The sequence below is a fragment of the Eleginops maclovinus genome, chromosome 20, assembly GCF_036324505.1.
Source record: "Eleginops maclovinus isolate JMC-PN-2008 ecotype Puerto Natales chromosome 20, JC_Emac_rtc_rv5, whole genome shotgun sequence".
NCBI classification, from domain to species: domain Eukaryota; kingdom Metazoa; phylum Chordata; class Actinopteri; order Perciformes; family Eleginopidae; genus Eleginops; species Eleginops maclovinus.
In genome coordinates, this window is record NC_086368.1 from 8,849,480 (window position 1) to 8,869,442 (window position 19,963).

General features: G+C 40.6%; 1 protein-coding gene across 1 annotated transcript in view; it reads left to right on the plus strand.

The window, feature by feature from the left end:
• LOC134883541 (plexin-A2-like) overlaps positions 1–19,963 on the plus strand; it is a 74,022-nt gene that overhangs the window by 17,597 nt on the left and 36,462 nt on the right. The window contains exons 4-5 of the mRNA XM_063911941.1: positions 9,960–10,094; positions 17,492–17,592. Coding sequence (XP_063768011.1) covers positions 9,960–10,094; positions 17,492–17,592 — 236 coding nt within the window. The remainder of the gene's footprint in view (positions 1–9,959; positions 10,095–17,491; positions 17,593–19,963) is intronic.

The window sequence follows — 19,963 nt, forward strand, 5'->3', positions numbered from 1 at the left end:
TACACATTTTTATTTATTTATGAATAAATCAATTACAAATATAATAATGGAAAAATAACAGTGGGAATAAATAAAGCCCAAAATGCTAGTTGTATCTGAACAACTGTCCAATACCAACAGATATTCAGGTCATTATCATATAAGACAAAAAATATCCTCAACATCTCCTATCTAGGGAGCTTTTGATGACTTTCTTATTGAATCAAATGATAAGAAAGTAATAAATGATCAACATTGTCTCAAGTTATCTGTCAATCCACAAACATGCCATAATTTCTGCTCTAGACTTCTTTATCTGCTTTGCACACCTGGCCAATCGATTATTGAAGTGGACAGGCACATCATATTGTCAGTTTCATAAAGATACAACATCGTCAGACAAAGTCCCTCAATTTAGACCTCAGAAATGTGTGAGAAGCACTTTTGTGTGTTTGTTTGTTTGAAGCACACTGACCCTTAAAGCTCCTCTGTATGCCTTACTATGCATTTAGGTATGTTTGAAACTCACTAAACAACATCTTTATACATGTACAGGAAACATTCATCTATAGAAACGCATAATCCACTCAAATGTTCCTCTGTCTTTTTTTTCCATCGCTGTAAGACCCTTTACACCAGGCCCACGGATATAAGATGACCTCTTTCTGAGCGGTTCATGAAGTTGATTTAGCTTATTGTCCATCATATATCATTTCAAATACATACTGTAATGATATATTATAATCAAGTTCCTATAAGGCTTGTTTTTTGATCGAACTGAATTGACTTGGTAGCACCGGGGGCTCTGCTTTCTGCACAGTCGCACAGGCATAGAGCTGACTGAGGAAATGTGTGAGAGGACTGTTGTGACATTAGCCTGGGGGCCTCAGTCTTATGAGCAGCAATCTGTCTGACACACACACACAACACACGCACACACACACACGGTCCAGACTGGGAGCACAGATAGCATCACTGCAGCTCTTTCATTGGATGAGCCATAGGGGAAAAAGACAAGGTAGCCTGACAGAAAGAGAGGGAAGGACTGTCTGAGAAGGAGTAATAGCAAAGGGGAGAAACAACAGAAACAGAGGTCAAAAGACTGAAATAATAAGTAAGATAAAGAGGAACGAATTCCGGAAGAGAGAGAAGGTAGACAAAGGAAATCACAAAGAAAATGTTGCATGTTCTCAGGCAGTAGTAGGTTTGTGTTAGGAACATAGGGAATCCATCATTACTGCTTTAAGTGCAGAGTGTCTAAAGGGCCAGAGTTTGTCATTACACTGACAGAATGAGCAGCCTTGATTCAGACTCCCAGGAGCCACGCAGGAGCACAGGGTCACTTCTCAAAGCCTATTCCATCAACCCTAAATGGACATGCCGAGTTGAAATGGGGCATGACAACAAATGCCATCAGCAGATCACTCCAGCAGCAGGGCCATTGCAAAGGTCAAACCTGCCACAGGAAGGGTGTAACCGGGGTTAAAGGTCGCAGGGATAACCACCATCCGGGCTGCATGCAGCATATGGATGAATCCGTCAACATCTCTCGTTTAGCCTGCTCCTCGTCCAGATTTAAAACAGGATATTTCTATCATCACCTGCCACAGTTTGTTGCCGTAGGCAGTTGATTTAGCTGAGTAATATGACCCGGTGGGTATTGATGTGTTAATACAAAGGCGCTTTTGCACTTTACATGACGTGCACTAATGAGGTGAATCCAGGTAAAAGCCATTATAACTCACTGATCCCTATTTACATGTATTCCAGTCACAAAGCAGGAGGAGTTGATTGATGTAACTTTTAGTTGCACAGTTTCCATTTGATAGCAAAATGCTAGGGGCAACAAATTGCAAAATTAGCATTACAGTCAGTAGAGTCACATCAAGGTTTATACCAATTGTTGCAACAATAATGAGTGGCGGTGTGCCTCTTGGTGATGATCAGAAAGAAAATCTATGCAAGCTCTACAAAAACTGTGCCAGAGCTCAAACTAGAGGAACACAACATTTAATTCACGTATTGTGAGAATCATGAACAATTCTCATTGAAATAAATACCCATTTGTTTGGAGGAAAGAGAAAGGGAATTTGGTTCATAAAAATCTATAAAATTAAAATGACCGGCTTATCTGATTTGACTAAATCTTAAGAGAAAATCTCTGAGAATAATGTTACTACTGAAATGTAGACAGTTAAAGATGAATGGTAGATCACGAGTGTGTTCGGTGATGCATGTTTGGATGATGAAAGGATCACTTATCTCTTGAAAAAATATAATGAATCACAGTTAGTGGCTACTGACTGAACTGAACAAATCAATTCAAATTGGGATAGGGAGTTATAATTTTATTTGCGTAACAGTGCTCTGTTTTAAAAGGGCCCTGTTATGCTAATGTTAAGGTTTGTTTTTGTGTTGTTTGTCTCTACTGTGACATGTTTCCATGCTTTAATGTTCAGAAAGGTCTTTATTTTTCTCATACTGCCTGTGCTGCAGCACCTCTTTTCACCCTCTGTCTGAAACCAGAGCCCAGTCTGCTGTGATTGGTTAGCTGGCCGGGTCTGTTGTGATTGATCAACCCCTTAGAGATGTGTAGGAAATGTCTGGCTCGTTAGTATATCACGTACAATGTGTTGGAGTGCTAGCTAATAGAAGTTTGAGTGTTACATAGTGATGTCATTGTGTAACAAAAGGGGAAAGGAGTCTAATCGTGGAGCTTCAGGGTGGGGTCTGTGTGTGGAATTTTGTGATTTTAGCCTTTTCAGACAATTTACATGCACAAAAACCTATATGACACACTACAGGAAAGGGAAAAACCCACAAAGCATAATAAGGCCCCTTTAAGTTAGAGTTGGCACATGGAGTTAACTGTAGGCCAACGATAACTGCAAGACAGATAATCATGACCACGATCTGTCACACTTCTATTTTTCTTTCAACAGTGTTTACTGTTTTTCCTCCTGTTTGAGCATTAGAGCAAAATTATTCTTGTGTAATCACCGTGCTATCACATGTTTAAAAAAAACCCACAAGGTTAACTGACAAATCCCAGTTCTTTGAGTCTCCATGTGGTATTTTCCTAGCGTAGTTAGATTTCTGTGGAGGCGAGCTTTAGCTGCGGTGACTACTTGTGCAGGCTATGATGCTACACTGTAACCACTCAACATTGCTGCTATACATTTCTCTTTACTGTATGCAGAGAAAATAAGTCTGGTCATATTTCATTGGACCGTTTTCCTTGGCTTTACTACTGTAGGGCTCTATAAAAACACATTTCCCCAGGGCCTAAACGCTGTTTCCACAAGGACAGCATATTTGGGTCTCTATGCTGACGTATTCTAGCTAGTGAGTTAGCATAAAACACTCTGCAGAGACATAACGGGCGTTGAGTGGAATTTATTTTATGTTTTTGCAAAGGCCAGCAATACTCAAAAGGAGCACAATGGCATGAAGAGAGCAATCAGATGCATCCATGACATATTGAATTGGTTATGTGATTTCAAACCTTGGGTAGACATCACTCTTCATAAGCTTGGGACTGAGATTAAATGGAGAAGTTGTGGTTTAACTGAAGCATCATGCACTTGAACCATGCATCGACAATGTTCAAGCAAGCCTCAGATGCCTTTACTGGTCAATTATTGTAAGAGAAAATTAGCTCTGTGCTAGTAAATATAATTTGAAGGATGCACACACTTAAATATTAAGGTAGTGCAGTGTTAAAACTGAAAAAAACAACCAGTACATTACCTCAGTGTTCACAGCTTTCCCTAGAAACGGTTGGAAATGTTAAGCTCACGGCAAATAAAGCCTTAGCCAAATACTGTAATGGGCAAATAGTGGATTCATTATGGCTTATTGAGAGTTGACAAGGTGGAAAAATTCTTCAGTCCGTGGCTAAATGACTTGGACTTTTCAAAGTCACAGTTTTCTTAGAAGACCCAGGAAGAGGAGATTTGGCGATTGAAATCATTCAGAATGGACTTTCAGAGGAGGGGAGGAGCCCCGACTGAATATGTGTGTTTGAGGCTAAATTGAAAGAATTTCCATAACTGCATGGAGGGAGCTGAACCTGAGGGTGAAAGTCTTCAGAGCGGATCGCTATTAGATGTCTTAGTGCAGCCGAAATAGTAAATGGTATTAAGAAAGGCAATTTTGCGATAACAAAGAGAAGTGTCCTTCTGTCTGCTTTTCCTGACTGCAGTTTTATTTAGCAGCTCCATCTCTCTCTCTACAACTCCCTTTGTCCTCTCTTCCTTCTCTTTCTGTTCTTTCTCCGGCTCACACAAATGGAAACACACAAGAGGACTGTGACTGCATTGCGGTCAGCAAAATGAAGACCATACGGGTGCCATGAATTGTTCTACTGTCCCCCTCCCACTGCTTTTGTTGGTGGGCCATGGGAACCTGACGAACAATGGGAATGATTGGAGGGACAAGGGGGCGTATGGAGGAGGACAGGAAACACAGAACAGGAAACCATGTCCTCAAGGAGAGAGAAGAGAAGTGAACATGCTGAGAATGAGAGGAGACTGTGGTTGAGTTGTAGAAATTGTGGTATGGAGAGTTGGAAGCTCGCCATGCAGCTGAAGGTTAGGGGAAATTTTGGCTGTAGCAACTGGAAGGCTTTTAACAATAATGCACTAAAACAAATGCATGGACACGTGCTCTCACTCTCACACACTATGACCTCTCTTCCAACCCAGTTGGTAATCGTGTTTAGGTATGGGCACTTGCCAAAAAACAGCGGATCTAGTGGTTGGGATCAATATGTCTCTCTTTGTGACGGTAGTTAATGTGATGGCTGAATGATTAGTCCTCTCCTGTAATACACATCTCCACCTCAGTGACCACCCCTCCCCTGAACGCTCATCGCTTCCATCAGCTCAGCTCTTTCCCTGACCGTTGTCTCATTAGCATTCACAGAGCCGTGACGGTTATATGGGCTAATCAATGGCCGCTCTCCTCGGCTGTCATCCTCGATCGGACCATATGCACAGCCACTCAACCTTAAAGGTGGCCAGTTGTCTGGCCCTTATGTCTTTGCATGCCCCGTGTCACAATATTGAGTCAAGCTGCTGCAAAAATCTATCTTGCTTACAGTCTGTGTATTCCTTCTTTCGATCGAGTCCTAAGTGTATTTTCATTCGGGGCCCTTTTTCCAGTGTTATTCAAGATTTATGTGTGGTTTCCTGCCAAATTGTGACATATTTACTTTTTGTGGTTTTATATGAAAAACAAGGCTTTTCTGAAAAAGGAGTTGTTTGCATGCAGGACTCCCTGATTTCCAGAAAAATGTCACGTATAAGGATAAGACAAGTTAGTTACAACAGAAATGAATCAACTTCTCTGTGTTTGTTGGACAGAAAAGTCTGCAGGGACAGATGAAACCTTGTCTGAGTGGCAGATTGGATATGATTGGTTTAGTAGAGTGCTTCGTGCCTCCTGGGTCATCATCCATATGTTTAAGTTAGCTGTGTGAATGTGAAGGGCACCGACCAGCTGGCCACATATGGACACAATTATTTTTTTTTGATTGGGCAGCCATTACCACATAAACATTGTAATCATCTGTTTTACAAGGTTTCCCAATCTGCAGCGGAAAACAGAGGTTTAAGGACATTTCCATGTATACTTCCTCTCAGCATGAATAAAATCATCCCCTGAAATGAATATCCAAATCAACCCCATATGTAAATACAATCCACTCATTTTGGTGAGTGGATTGCTCTTGCATGGTCTGGCAGCTTTACAACGGAGCCAACCCCGACTCTAGCCAAGTGAGATCTAAGAAGTCTGGCTTTTTTTTTGTTTTCTTTGGCTCTCACAGGATGAGAGAGCAGCCGAGCATTTAAGATGCAAACCCAGCCCCAGAAAAGGAGGCTGTTTTTGTTAAGAGCACATGGGCTCAGGTTGCGTATCTGTTTGTGGAAGCAATACTAAGCTGGGTTGTTTATATCCATCACCGGTTGTGCAAGGGAATTTCAGCAGCAGGAAGGATATTGCTGTTATTGGCTTAAACATTATTCATGGGATAAATATATATCCCATTTGACTGTGAGACGCTCGGAAGAGAGAATGAAAAGACGAGCTCACTGAGGTCACATGAATATGTGGTATTAATGGCAAATCTCCTCTTACATGACACAGACCACACAAGGGTTATCAGCTTGCATTTAAAAAGAGGTTTACTGAGGCTTTTGGAATGTATGTAGACCTTGATATTGCTCTCAAAGCGATGTATTCACTACTTAAACAAGACCACAGAAGCATCTCACGCAGATCAGATCATTTAAAAAAAATATATATACAATAGTGAGACTTTAAAGAAGAGCCCATTTTTGTCCTGCTTCGGATCATAAACAGGATTCATTCGTTATGTCAAGTGAAAATGGGGCCTAAGTTTGCTTTATATGGATTGATGCATGTTGGCTGTGTGTTCCTGGTATCCATGATAATGTATTGACCCAACAAGTGATCATGCACAGAATTTACAACAAATTTAATGGGAGCACCCAACAAAATGGAGAGTGTTTGTATGCAAGTGTACATGTCTCTTTGTTTGAGTATCTGCCTGTGTGTGCAACTTTGTGTGTCTTTCCCTACAAGCAGGCTCATTATAAAACCAATTAAACCTGCCTTACTCTCATTATAAAGCTGTGGGGCTTAAGGAGAGATTGAGGACCTGTTGTACTCCCAGAGGGCTGCTGCCTGGTCAGCCCTGTTTAAAATGATAAAAAAACACTTTTAAATCCGCTGAAATCAAACACCATGAATCGGTCACGATGGGTCAGTATCAGTCTGAGCTCATTCCTGAACCCCTGGCCCTCAGTCAACCCAAAGAGCTAAGAGGCTCTCCTTCTCTAGACTGGATTGTTTTGGTTTTTTAAAACATGGTTTCATCACAAAAACGCTTGCATGCTCTGGTTTCTATCTCAGCTATTTATGAAATAACGAGTGTGGGAAACAATAATATAAACTGGCTCCATTTCTGCGTGGGATAGTGGTGCTGTAAGGGTAGGAAAAGGATAAGGAGGAGGAGGAGGAGGAGGCGGTGGAGGAAGAGAAGAAAGCAAAAGAGGAGACAGGGCAAGAGAAAGAAACCAGACAATGAGCATAGAGAAAGAAGCTTAGCTCAGAGACAAATCTGTATATGAAATAACTATTTAAAGAATTGGATTTTGCATGGTGTCGAGGTAATAACCAGCGAGAGACAGTGGCCTCAAATGATATAGACTCAACAGACAAAATCATGTTGCTATTGTGCTCATTACTACGTATTTGGGAGACGTTGCCCCTCCTTCTCTGTACCCCACAGCGCGCGCGCACACACACACACACACACACACACACACACACACACACACACACACACACACACACACACACACACACACACACACACACACACACACACACACACACACACACACACACACACACACACACACACACACACACACACACACACACACACACACACACACACACACACACACACACACACACACACACACACACACACACACACACACACACACACACACACACACACACACACACACACACACACACACACACTTTCATCTTTGGCTGACGGTTGGAGAGGCACAGCTGCCTGGAAGGTGTAGGCGTTGATTGATTGATGAAGTTTTGGTGCCCATGGGATCCAATCATGTAATCAGTTTGTATTGATTGACTGTCCCCATTGAGAGACTGCTGAGACTCTGCCACCATGTGCGGATCCAGTCCTGGCACAAATTCAAAATCTTTTGTAGTCAAATTTGAGTCCACGCTTCGGGATGCGTGCAGGGAAGACGGGCGTAATCGCACCGCAGACGTATCGTAACACTTCCACCATTCTCAGCTCCAATTCCTCATTATCTTGCATTTATTTCAATTATTATGATTGAAAAATTAATTCAGCTTCACTGTAATTGCATCACATGGTTAATGATCCAATCTCCCTGGAATTTAAATAAGGCTTCAACCTGGGTTTGCATAGCTAATACGGATTTTTTTTCTCCAGCTTCCCTGCATTGCTCAGACTTTTCTCTTATTTCACATTTCTGACTTATATTTCAAGTATCAAGTTATCATCTCTGTATGATGCAATTCACACACATTCCGGCACCAATTGTGAAAGATCAGAGCCATGATTGCAAATAAAGATATATTTGTGAAATAACATTTTTAAAAGGACATTGCCTAGTCTTTTTGGTGAAAAAGACACAGAGCAATAGCTATGCATTATCAATCAGGAAGAAAAAGGGTTATCTTTCGAGTAAGTAGAGTATTACCAACGTGTAGTTTATATTATCACTTATAAAGGGTTTTCAGCTTACTCACCACTTTACATCTCAACAAACTGTTTCACCTCCTTACAAGGCTCGACAGCTCCGACATCAGTAAGCCACTTGTTACAAAGACAGCTCGACTTATTTGTTTGCTTCACTGCAACAGCACATCTTGTTTGTAGACAGAGGGGGGAGTATAGAGAATTGAAAGCCCTTCACCATTGGGCATCTGTTTTTCCATGCTTGCATTTAATAAGCCCCAAAAGATAAGATTGCTGCCTGAAAGTCATTCCGAAGTCAAATTAAGGCTGAGCTCACTGAACACATTTCCAAACTCTACTGAAATGTTACCTCAGGGTAAGGATTTGATTCGCATCGGACGACTGAATGAGCGGCGGCAGATGTTTTTTTTTTGTCTTCTTATCCATCTACAATGAACGTACCTATTCTAGGTGATATAAATGAGTAATGAAGAGATTTCTCTACTGCTCACTTTTGCTTCCAGTAAGAATCTGTGAATTACTTCAGGGGACTTCATGTTCCTGTAGAAATGAACAGGCTGTCATTTCACATAAGCAGCCTCTGGGTTTTTGATCTGATGTCCTAATTGATCTCTATACAGTAGGAGAGTATTCACAACTGATTTGTCATGATTTGATTTGAGTTCATTTGTCATGACTGAACACAATTGTACACGAGGAGGACATTTTGTACACATGGTGACTGGAGAAATGGTTACATTTAAGTGAATATTTCAAAATGTTTGCTTCACAATGTACTAAAATTCAAATAAGTGAAAACAGTTATGGTTTCTCATACGTTTCTGACCGATTGTAAGCAAGAAAAAGTTGAAATTGGGCGGGCATCAAGGATCATGGATATCCATGATCAGGTTCAGGTTATTTCATTAGTATAGGTAGATTTGTTTTGCAGTTAAAAGACAAGGGATCCATTATCCCACACTTTTTAAAACAACAGAAAAAAGAGTACCCTATGGTCCATCAAATTTAAAAACCATTGGCATTTGCATGAAACAATCAAGTAAACAACTTAATGTGTGCTATGGCTGCTGGAGCAAAGCTCATTTTATACTGTTTTGTTCTTCACCTAGGGACCTATACTAACCTCCGGCCTGAAGAAGAAGCTTGAATTCATTGTGCAGAGGGTGGGAGTCATCCTTTAACACACAGCAGAGCTGGATAAAGAAAAAGACAGAATGGAGTCAATAAAAGCACAATAAAACCTCACCATCATGGTTTAGTAATGTTGAATTAGGACAAAATAAACCGGCTGGTGCCCCTTTTTGCATTCGGCTTCACAGTTTGTTTCAAAGTTTAATTTCGAGTCAATCATTGACCTGAGGTATTTGTAAGATTCCACCGTCTGATTCTTGATGGATAAGACTTCATGTATGTAGGGATGTCTTCTTTAATCAATGATCATGTCTGTGGTTTGACATATAAACATGCTGTTTGTCTAATTTCTTATAAAGCTGACTTTTAAATAATATTTTCTCCTAACACCAATGGTTTGAGGGACAGTGGGAACTTGCAAACTGATGTAAAGGAAGCGTACTAGGCATAAACATTGATTTAGTGGACAGTACATATCGGTACAGTAACTGTGTCCTGCAGTCAGACATTCACTGTGTCTTCATCTTTGTATTTCTCTGTGTCTCCACAGATCAGAGTGGACGGTCCTCTGGAGGGAGGAGTGCTGTACGAGACAGTCACCGTGATGAAGGATAGCAGCTCCATCCTCCGCGATATGGCCTTCTCCCTGGACAGGAACTCTCTCTATGTCATGTCTGACAATCAGGTGAAGAATCGTGCTCATTTTGAGATCTTACTGTCAGGAAAAAACACTAAACGGCAGGGAGATGAAGCGAGACGGTCCTTCAGCTAGAAACCCACGAGTTCACGGCCCTGTGACAGTGAGCGCGCGCCACGCTGAAACGTCCTTGAGCGAGATACTGTATATGCAGCTGTAGCAGTTTTTTACTCTGCATGAAAAAGATGCAGCATGGGAATAATTTGCCATCGTGTCAATGAAACAAAAAGTTTAATCCCCATTTTCTGAGGATTGGATTGGATCCAGTTTATCAGGACTTTACAAAAAGAAGGTTATTTTTTCTGCATAGATACTAGCTTTTCAGTCAGCCTTATTATCGCGTACAGACAGGGGATTAGCAGCAAAACTGTTTTAGATCAAAACATTAGTTCATGTTAAATGATAAATTAATGCTATTTACTTGGAATCCTACCAGATGATTTTGATTTATTCCCAAAATCCAATGTGGCAACTCCCAAACACTCAGGAGCTGTATGTCTAGGGATTGTTAAATATGCAGGCTGTGTGTAAGGGGATGGACCACTGTTCTAATTACTTATCCATGCGAATCGCCTTACAGTGCACGCTTCTTTTGTGCAACACACACACACACACACACACACACACACACACACACACACACACACACACACACACACACACACACACACACACACACACACACACACACACACACACACACACACACACACACACACACACACACACACACACACACACACACACACACACACACACACACACACACACACACACACACACACACACACACACACACACACACACACACACACACACACACACACACACCATTAGCAGCTTTTTGCTGTGTGGCTGTATCCCCCCCTCGTCTGCTCCCCAGTTGGCCTGGCATCACAGAGGCGAGCAGTTGTTGTTGTTGTTGGACGATATTCTCTGCACTCATTGGAGATAAGAGTGAACAGTGATAATCACTTTCAACTCCCATCAAGTGCTTATTTTGGCGCAGTTGCATGGCACTGTGAAATGGGATTAGGTGTCAGTGCGGCCAAAAAAAAAAGCCCCTATCACTGCTCTCAGTTGTTCTCTGACTGCTGGAATGTATTGAGCCAGAGTCACTGGACAGATGGGCAAAGGGCATCGGGACAATTGCAGATCTGTCATTTGTTTCCGGGTAGCTCCAAAAAGCCTTTTCTGGGAAATTGAAAAACAGGCCTAAAAGTTATAAAAGCATCGAGTTTGACATAAAAAAGGATGTCATGTGAAGAGCGAAAGAATAGAGACAGTATTGCGTCGGGTACTGTCTTTAAAACAAATCAAGGAGGATCTTTCTTCTGTGTGATAGACTGGAAGAGACAGAACATCACTTATTGATGAGCTCTGGTCGTTCAAGGAGAGACACATGCTTCCTTCAAGGAGATAGCCGGCTACTCTCTTCACTCCGCCTCCAGTGACATATAATAACCAAACACAGCTTGGCCAGGCTTTTTCTCTCAATATTAGAACAGCTTTGGCTTTATAGCCCTCAGCAGTTTGGAGCAGAGTAAAGCTTTCCTCTTTTTTGTCTCCCTCTCCATCTTTGCTCAGTTTTCCCTTCAGACTTTCCTGCTGATAGGGTAAGGAAACCCCCGGGGAGAGGGCTTCACTCACATATTTCCCACATTTTCTAGTAGATCCCTGAGATGAGAGATGTTCTGATTCCTGGGAGCCAAACAATACAGGAATGATGTAGAATGAGGAGCGAGGCACAGACAGATTTGGCTGAGATCAGCCGACCCTTGTGGAATAACAATGAGCCTCTCTGTCTCCTGCAGAGTGAAACACGCAGGGTTAGCATGATGATGAAGAGTGAGGAAAGGAATCAGTGTGTCTGTGTGTGTATGTCTATTTAGATATACAGTATGTGCCTGTGCCTGTGTCCACACCAAAATATCATTTGGGAGCCATTATTAATATGAAAAATTCCGTAATCTCTTTTTTCCTCACTGTGTGCCTTTAGGCTTGATCATTTCTAAGAATAGAAATGCTCAGTATCCAAACACACAGCTGATGACTTTAAACCTTAAAGGGGGAAAACTGCTGCAGGGTATTTTAGGGCAATCTCCCAAAGTGCCATCCCCATCCCGTTCTGCGTTTCTCTGTCTGTCTGTCCTCCCTCTCTCTCTCACCTGTATGCGAGTCTGCTATTCAATCTCTTTTAATCTGACGTACCTTCGCAGCTCTATCAGATGAGCTCATGCACCCGTTTAACAACACCATCCGTCATGTTCCCAATGTGCTTATTTGAATAGATTTAAAACGGGATGTTGTAGAACACTATTAATTAGGTTCAGTCAGGTATACAGTGAATCACAGACAATGGACACAACAACCATTCATCAACCCTTTAACTATTTATTTCAACTAAGCTTCATGCTTGCTTACTGGATATGATGAACGATCATATTCAGGTGTATTTTAACCTGAGTTTGTGGGAAGTGTGTCCTGTGCAGTCGGGTGATTAGATCACACACACCCTCGCCGGAAACGCCTCAATTGTACTCTTTGTTTGCTTCCGTAACAAAGTGACATCACTATGTAAGACTGGCGCTTCTATTGGCTAGCGCTCCTACACATTGTACTTCATAAGCTTAAGGGAGGGATATCTATCTCTAAGCAGTTGACCAATCACAACAAGATCGGCCAGCTAACCAATCAGAGCGAACTAGGGACAGGCAGTATGAGAAAATAAAAGACCTTTTTGGACATTACAGCATGTAAACATGGCACAGTAAAGGAACATAGTACAAATATGAACCTGAAAATGAGCTTAATAGGGCCATTTTAATACATTCTTCAAAATGAGCTACTATACTAAAATATTTGCATATTCCCCTGAATATTCCATCAACTCCTGAAGTGCATCTTGGGTACACATACCCATAGTTGGAAATCATAGCCGCACAGCATGTGATTTCAACAGAGTTAACTCACATGCTATTTGAAGTTACAGTCAATATATTAATTCATAAATAATAGATCATATCATGTCATTTTGAAGTGATGCTCAATATGTAATTCTACAGTAAACATCTTTATTAAGAAATATTTTTAAATGTGACATATCGGTAGTTTTATGATTTTGTGCGCTGTTAGTCAAAGCAAAATAAATAAATAAATAACAAGACCAAAATGATGAGTTACATTAAATTGGTGATATATGATACAGTCTGTTAGGATGTAATGCTTGCGTCACAATTAGCCTCAAGGAAAATACTTTAATTCATGAGTTAGATCAAGAAGTGATTATTTTAGGAAATTAAAACAGAATATAGACACATATAAATATAAAAGCTCAACATCCCTTTATACGACCGGATAACCAAATGAGATGAATGGATATAGAAGACAGTAAGTCAAGTAGTCTAAAAGCCTGCATGCTTATCTGAAGGCATTCATAAAGTTCCAGTAAATCCGGATGAAAGTGTTAAAAAGATAGCAACTGATAAGATGAGAAGGCCCAGCATTAGTATGAGGGCATCCCACATGTTGTGAAAAGACACGTTTTTGTAAGTCCCAGAGCTGGAAAAATGGATGCGGTACAATGCTGAAAAAAAGCCAAACTGATTTAACCTCGCCTGAACAGAGGTTTTTTATGGTTTTGTGTTTGCTTTAAATGATGATAAAGGATCTCCGAAGACAAAATAAACAGAAGCTTAATGAGAAATACTACTGATGATAAATGATTTATGAGGACTATGCAGTACTGTGTGCATTAATTGAGGATGAAGGCTTAATTCACTGAGGCACGATTGTATGAAGATGAAAAGCACAGAGTGTACCAATTATAGTTGGAAGAGAAATGTATCTTGACAGTCCGGTATTAACTACTCAAAACAGTGTCCTTGGATTAAGCTACAACCAAAGTCACCATGAAATACCTATATCATATCCCGTTTGCATAGAACATTTAAATGTAGATACATGTTGATTGTAATAGGTTCGGACACACTAAATCAAAGAAAATGTAAAAAAAGAAGCCAAAGTCCTGGCTAGCTGTCTGTCAACATTTGACTTTCATCTTTTTCTTTTAAAAGAAGATGAACAAGAATCTACAACAACACTTGATATTTGTCAATGATTAATTTCAACTCATTTGGAAAAGCAGTATTGCTGCTAAGGTCTTAGTAACATTTATTGTCTTTTTTTTAATCAACCGACGCTCTGTTCTATATAATTAAACACCTTTCAGCTGTAATGTCTCCTGTCTAAAAATGTCTACACCATTCAGCCATGTCCAAGTTTGCACACGATATTGTTTTGCTGTTGAAGTTTAACCTGCGATGGTCCAGGGATTGCGGAAAATGGTGTTCTTTAAAGGCTGCTAAAAGTCTGGATTTTAGTATTTTCCATTAACACAAACGTCTATGTGATTTTCATTGTTAAGGAGGATTTAATTCCACTCTCATTTTTGTGGCTACAGGATGTTATGTTAGGGTTCTATTTAAGTCTACAGAGTATCTAGTGGTTAACAGCCACTAAGAGCATAGTCCCTGCTTTGATTTGAACAGAAAGCAATCGTTTTTTACTCAACTCTCTAATCCAAATTCTGCACTTCACGTCCAATTAAAACTTCACTTTCCCTGACCAATAAAACAAAACGAAATGAAAATATAACCATAAAACCTATGTGAATACTATACAATGTAATCGATTCACATGCTGAGCTGCAATGCTCATGGACATACAAACTAAGGTCATGTGTTTTGGTCTTATTTGGATTCAACACAGTGCGTTCCTGCTGGGGTCAGTTCCGCTAAACAAATCAGCCCTGATGTGTTGCTGGAGCCTCACATTTGATTCTCCAGAAAGCAGAAGATCCATAGCTCTCCTCTTGCAAAGGTCACGCTGCCTAACGCCCACAGACCGACTTTGTAAGTTTAGGCGAGCTCCAGTCCACAACAATTCATGGATTACTCCCACTGCGTCAGATATGGACTTAGAACTTCAGCCCCTCCTGCGCTGCAAAATCATTTTGCTAATGGAATGCACTGAATGGGTTCTGAACTGCTGGAAAAAGAGAGAAAGTTATTTCATAGGGAGCAGCAGATAATCCATTTTGCCAACACAGACCTGAGAGAGCACCCACTTACGCTATCAGGAGCACCGGAGACACTCTAATCCATAATCCACTCTTCATTTGTGATTGCCTACATCAAGAAATTGCTTGCATCATACGTCCAGACCTTGAATAATAACAAAGTATAAAATAACCGGGCTCAGGCTGCGGCTCCAGACCTGGTTTTGTATGCAGAGGTGGTGCCTCTCGCAGCAGCTAATGGAGAGTTTATACTTTGCCAGACATTCAGGCAGCAGTCGTAAAGTGTATGGCTGTCTATCTGTCACTTTGACTATGTCTTTATGCTTGTGTGCGCTCTTGTGTGTGAAAAATAGCAGCATAAACCTATACTGGGCCCTCACAAAGTAATTGCTGTTCCAGAAATCGTCATGGTTTAGCAGTTCCAGAACGTCCTTTATCAAACGCTTAAAAGAAAAGTGAAGTAAGAGTAACATTGCTGCAAAAATGCTTTTCAAAAAGTTGTGGAGTCATTTCATGTTCTTTCTGACATCTGAGGATAAGAAAATCGGGAAATGTGTCATGTGGGCAGAACCACAATGCTGCAAGTTGCACATTTGTGTCAGCAGCAAGAAGTACAAAACAATTCTACAGAGTGAGCTGTGATGAGGCTTCACCATTTTGCAAGACAGACAACAAGATGAAATGGACTCTGGTCCCTCATCAGAACTGCTTATTATTTCATCAGAATGTTTTGGCTGCATGCCTTCGTTGACCTTATTTCCAGACCAATCGCAGACACTTTTTACGTTTGTCAAAAAGAGATTGGAACTTAAATCAGCAATGGAATGAAATTAACATAAAATTAGCGTTTAAAATCAGACGTCCTTTGCATAGTAGTTTAAACATGGGAAGGTCAAACAAAGCAAGTGATTTGATTTCATCTGCAGGATTATGCATTTGATTAGATATATTTGGGGTGAAATTCTATGTTACATACACATTATAGTAGGCTTGTTAAATTGTCATCACATTTTCTATTGTATTTTTCTTCCATTAAATCAGTTTGCTAGGAATAGTTTTGTAAATTAATAATTTTAAAAAGCCCTAATTCCCAGAGCACTGGTTGGCATTTTCAAATGTCTCAACTCATTAAAACCACAGTTAAAAAATACCCATAGAATTCAGGTTACATCAAAATAAAACAATAGCAGCAAAATAGCTGGAATCAGAACAATTTGACAGGTTTGAAATTGAATGAAATAATTAATGAGAATTTGTCAAAAACTACAATTTTTTATTTGATTCAGAGCTGAGCAATTTTTATTGATGAAACTAAAGTCATTTTAGATACAAAGTGAGTACTGGTTATTGGTTAATACAACACATGCTTGAATGTGGCTGGAAAGATAGTTAAATACCTACTGACTAACTGCCTATGTTTAATTCAGATAGATACATAAATGCTCAATGCAATCTAGATTGAGATCTGTTTATCAGATTAACTGTATTTATTTGTAATAGTAAAGATTTGTGAAAAGCCAAATTGCATACATCCCTTAATGGTTGGAAAACGAACAATACAGTTGCCTATAGTCACACCTGTTCTCTCATCCCATGTTTCCACAGTCAATCCTAAAGTGAGGACAAATTTGCTAAGAAGATATGATAAAAATACACATTTGAATTTTTACATTGATTGTGCTTCACTTTCTGATTTGAAACTCCTTCTTGGCTGTGAAGTAAACTCAAGATGTCTGCCACTGAGTCATGTCCACAACTTTACAGATGCCAAATACATAATGTTAGAATCTCACTCGACACCGGCTTCAGTTTCAATAAGCAGGATACATGAATTTAATATCCTTGCAAGAATGGAAGTAGTCATCACATACAGCAATGGTACAATAGTTCCCCGAACAATGTCCTACACAAGTTGGAGGGATACTGGTTCAAAGCAGTATTCTATGCTTTGTTCAAGATAGCTGAGGCCCACATCAGAAATGATCATGCTTGTCATATGCCTATCTCAGAGGCTAAACATCATGTTAAACATTGTCTCAAAGCGATATGCCTATAGCAGTATGTCATGCTTATCCTTAGGAGGTCAAACACCCTGCCGTATACACTGTCCTACACTTGGGCCTCTGTTACCACACCCACTTCTGTATCTTTGAGAAGAGCACATTCAGTATTTTCCCAACAGATAATATAAAACATGTTCAAATGATAAGCAAGGAAATCAGTGCCATTTTTATGCTCCCTTTATGCATTTCCCTTGCCTGTACTTCTCACCATTTTAACCCTCCTTGTCCTTCCTCTGGTTTAGGTGGCTCAGGTCCCTGTTGAGGCGTGTGAGCAGTACGGTACATGTGCTGAGTGCCTGAGCTCCGGTGACCCCCACTGCGGCTGGTGTGTGCTGTACAACATGTGAGTCTCCTTCTTTATCTTTTCCCATACTCACATACACACTCGAGGGATTGAAACCACAACACTAATGTTCATCATACAGATTGTGGAAAGCTATAAAAGTGGCTAGGCATGTTGGCATGAGATTTGTGCGGTTTAATACAACAGAGATCCCTGGGGTTCACCGCTATCAACAGCTGGCGGGACTAACTGAGAACCAGGAAGTGGTTGTTGGACAATGTGATCCCTCATAAATACAGCCATTCAGGACAGCCAAAAAACTGCATGCCCACCAGATTTTATTGTCTGTCAAGCCGGAGTGTTAATGGCTAAAGAAGGATTAGCCTGTAAATCACAGCGGGTATAAAAATTCCACCTCTACATACCCGGGGAATATTTTGGACCTCAGAGTAAGCTTATCCTTTCCATCTTAATTATCTGACCCCCAGGTTAGCTTGCATAAAACCTCAATATCGAGCAAAGGGAATCGGGAGATTAAAACGCTGTGTTTCTGAACAAGCGGTTGCATTTGAAGCTGACCTCAGACAGGGATTTACCCATCTCATCATATGACGTCTACATTTCAGCGGGCCATATCTTGATGATGATCAGCGTTATTTAAATTGCAGCTCTCAGTGTTATTACATCTGCAGCAAAGTGAGAGAAAGAAGAATACATTTTTTGTCTTAATCCAAATGACCTCATTAAACAGTTGTTTTTCCTTTTTTTTCCAGAGTGCTGACTTTGTCTGCAACTCCCATTACACTGTTTATTTAAATTAATTCCTCACACTTATCAGTGAATAGATAGGCTGCTGTTTCCCAAAGTAACCCGCAGTGAGTCATGATCCCTCACATTGCAGAATGAGGCTACTTTATTTTTCTGTCTACTAAATCCTGATTGGGGTCTTTTTCTAGCCTCTGAATGACTCTCACAGTGTCTTTCAGGATCCCTCTTTCCCACCCCTGATGCGGTGCACCAAAGCACCTATCCGACAAAGTGTGGGGGGGGGCGTAGTTGGACATGCACAAAGCCTCATGGCAAAGGAAACAAATGGCTCCATCAGACAAAACGCGGTGAATAAAAGAGGCAAAATAAAAGGCAATGAAAGATAGACTGAGATAAAAGGTGCACTTTTTTTCCAGCCACTTCAGTTGATGAGTGGTCAGGAGGTGACTGTCTATACTCCTGTGGCTCCGGTTCGCCTCAAGGAGCGGAGCCAGGAACAGCTGTCACAGCGTTTCCATTCCGCCGTTTTATTGTGTTGTAATTACAGCAGAGGCCTCTGTGCTCTTTGAGCTCTCTCAGGAGGTGCCACCCCCTCAGCAGCAGCTGAGAGTGTATTAAGTACTATCAACCCTCGCTGTGCGCATTATGCATTTAAAAGAAAGAGATGATGGTGTGCCGCCAAAATACTCTCTGAGTTTGCCACTGCGATTTAATTCTACAGCTAGGAGACTCTTGTTCTTTTATTACTTTCTGAGCCTGCAGAGACCTAACTCACTCAAAGAAATTATTGCATACCGCATTAAAAACAACAACAAATCCCCATTTCAGGAACTGGATACATTTCTTAAAGTATTAACAATCCCTTCCCCTTGGCATAACTTTGAATATACCTTTGCACTCCTCTCTTACATGATTATTCTAGGGTCACACTTTGGTGCCGACCCTTTCAATTCTTACTTTTAATTGCCTGTTGGGATCTAGGAGCTGAAGCTTATTCTACTGTTGTAATCAGTGTAATGTGCTCTGAAGAAAAGTAAAAATGTAAAGGGAACGATCTAAAAACGCAGCTGACTAACAGCCATGCAAAGAAGATAACCACCAAACACAAATCTAAGAACGCGTAAAAAAAACCAACAACAATTATTTTGAAATTATTTTAAACTGATACCTGCGATTTGTCCTTGTTCTATAATGTGATTCATGGAGTAACTTATCAATGATTGGGAAAAAGTCAATGTTTTACTTTTGGTGCTAGATGAAAAGTCACCAAGAGGATAAATCTCGAAGTTTAATGACAATCAATGCAATAGTTGATCAGACATTTTACTAATATTTTGGGGCCTGTAAGGCTTGGAAACCAATGGGGACGCCAGTTGGAGTCCCGATTGGACTAAAATATTGAGCGTTGACTGGTAGATGTCTGCCACTCTTTATAAAAATAGTGGTACAATACGTAAACATCGTTCTAACTCACACAGTCAGCCCTACTGGACTCTTTATGAAATACTTTTCAGTTCACCTTCTGGGCACTGCTGAGGTGTCCTTGAGCAAGGCCCTGAATTCCCAACTGCTACCTCTTCATTAGTGCATGTCAATAGGTCCTGCATGTACGAGTGCATTTCGGGCACCAAAAGGATAGGCCAAAGATCACTAATCACTCGGA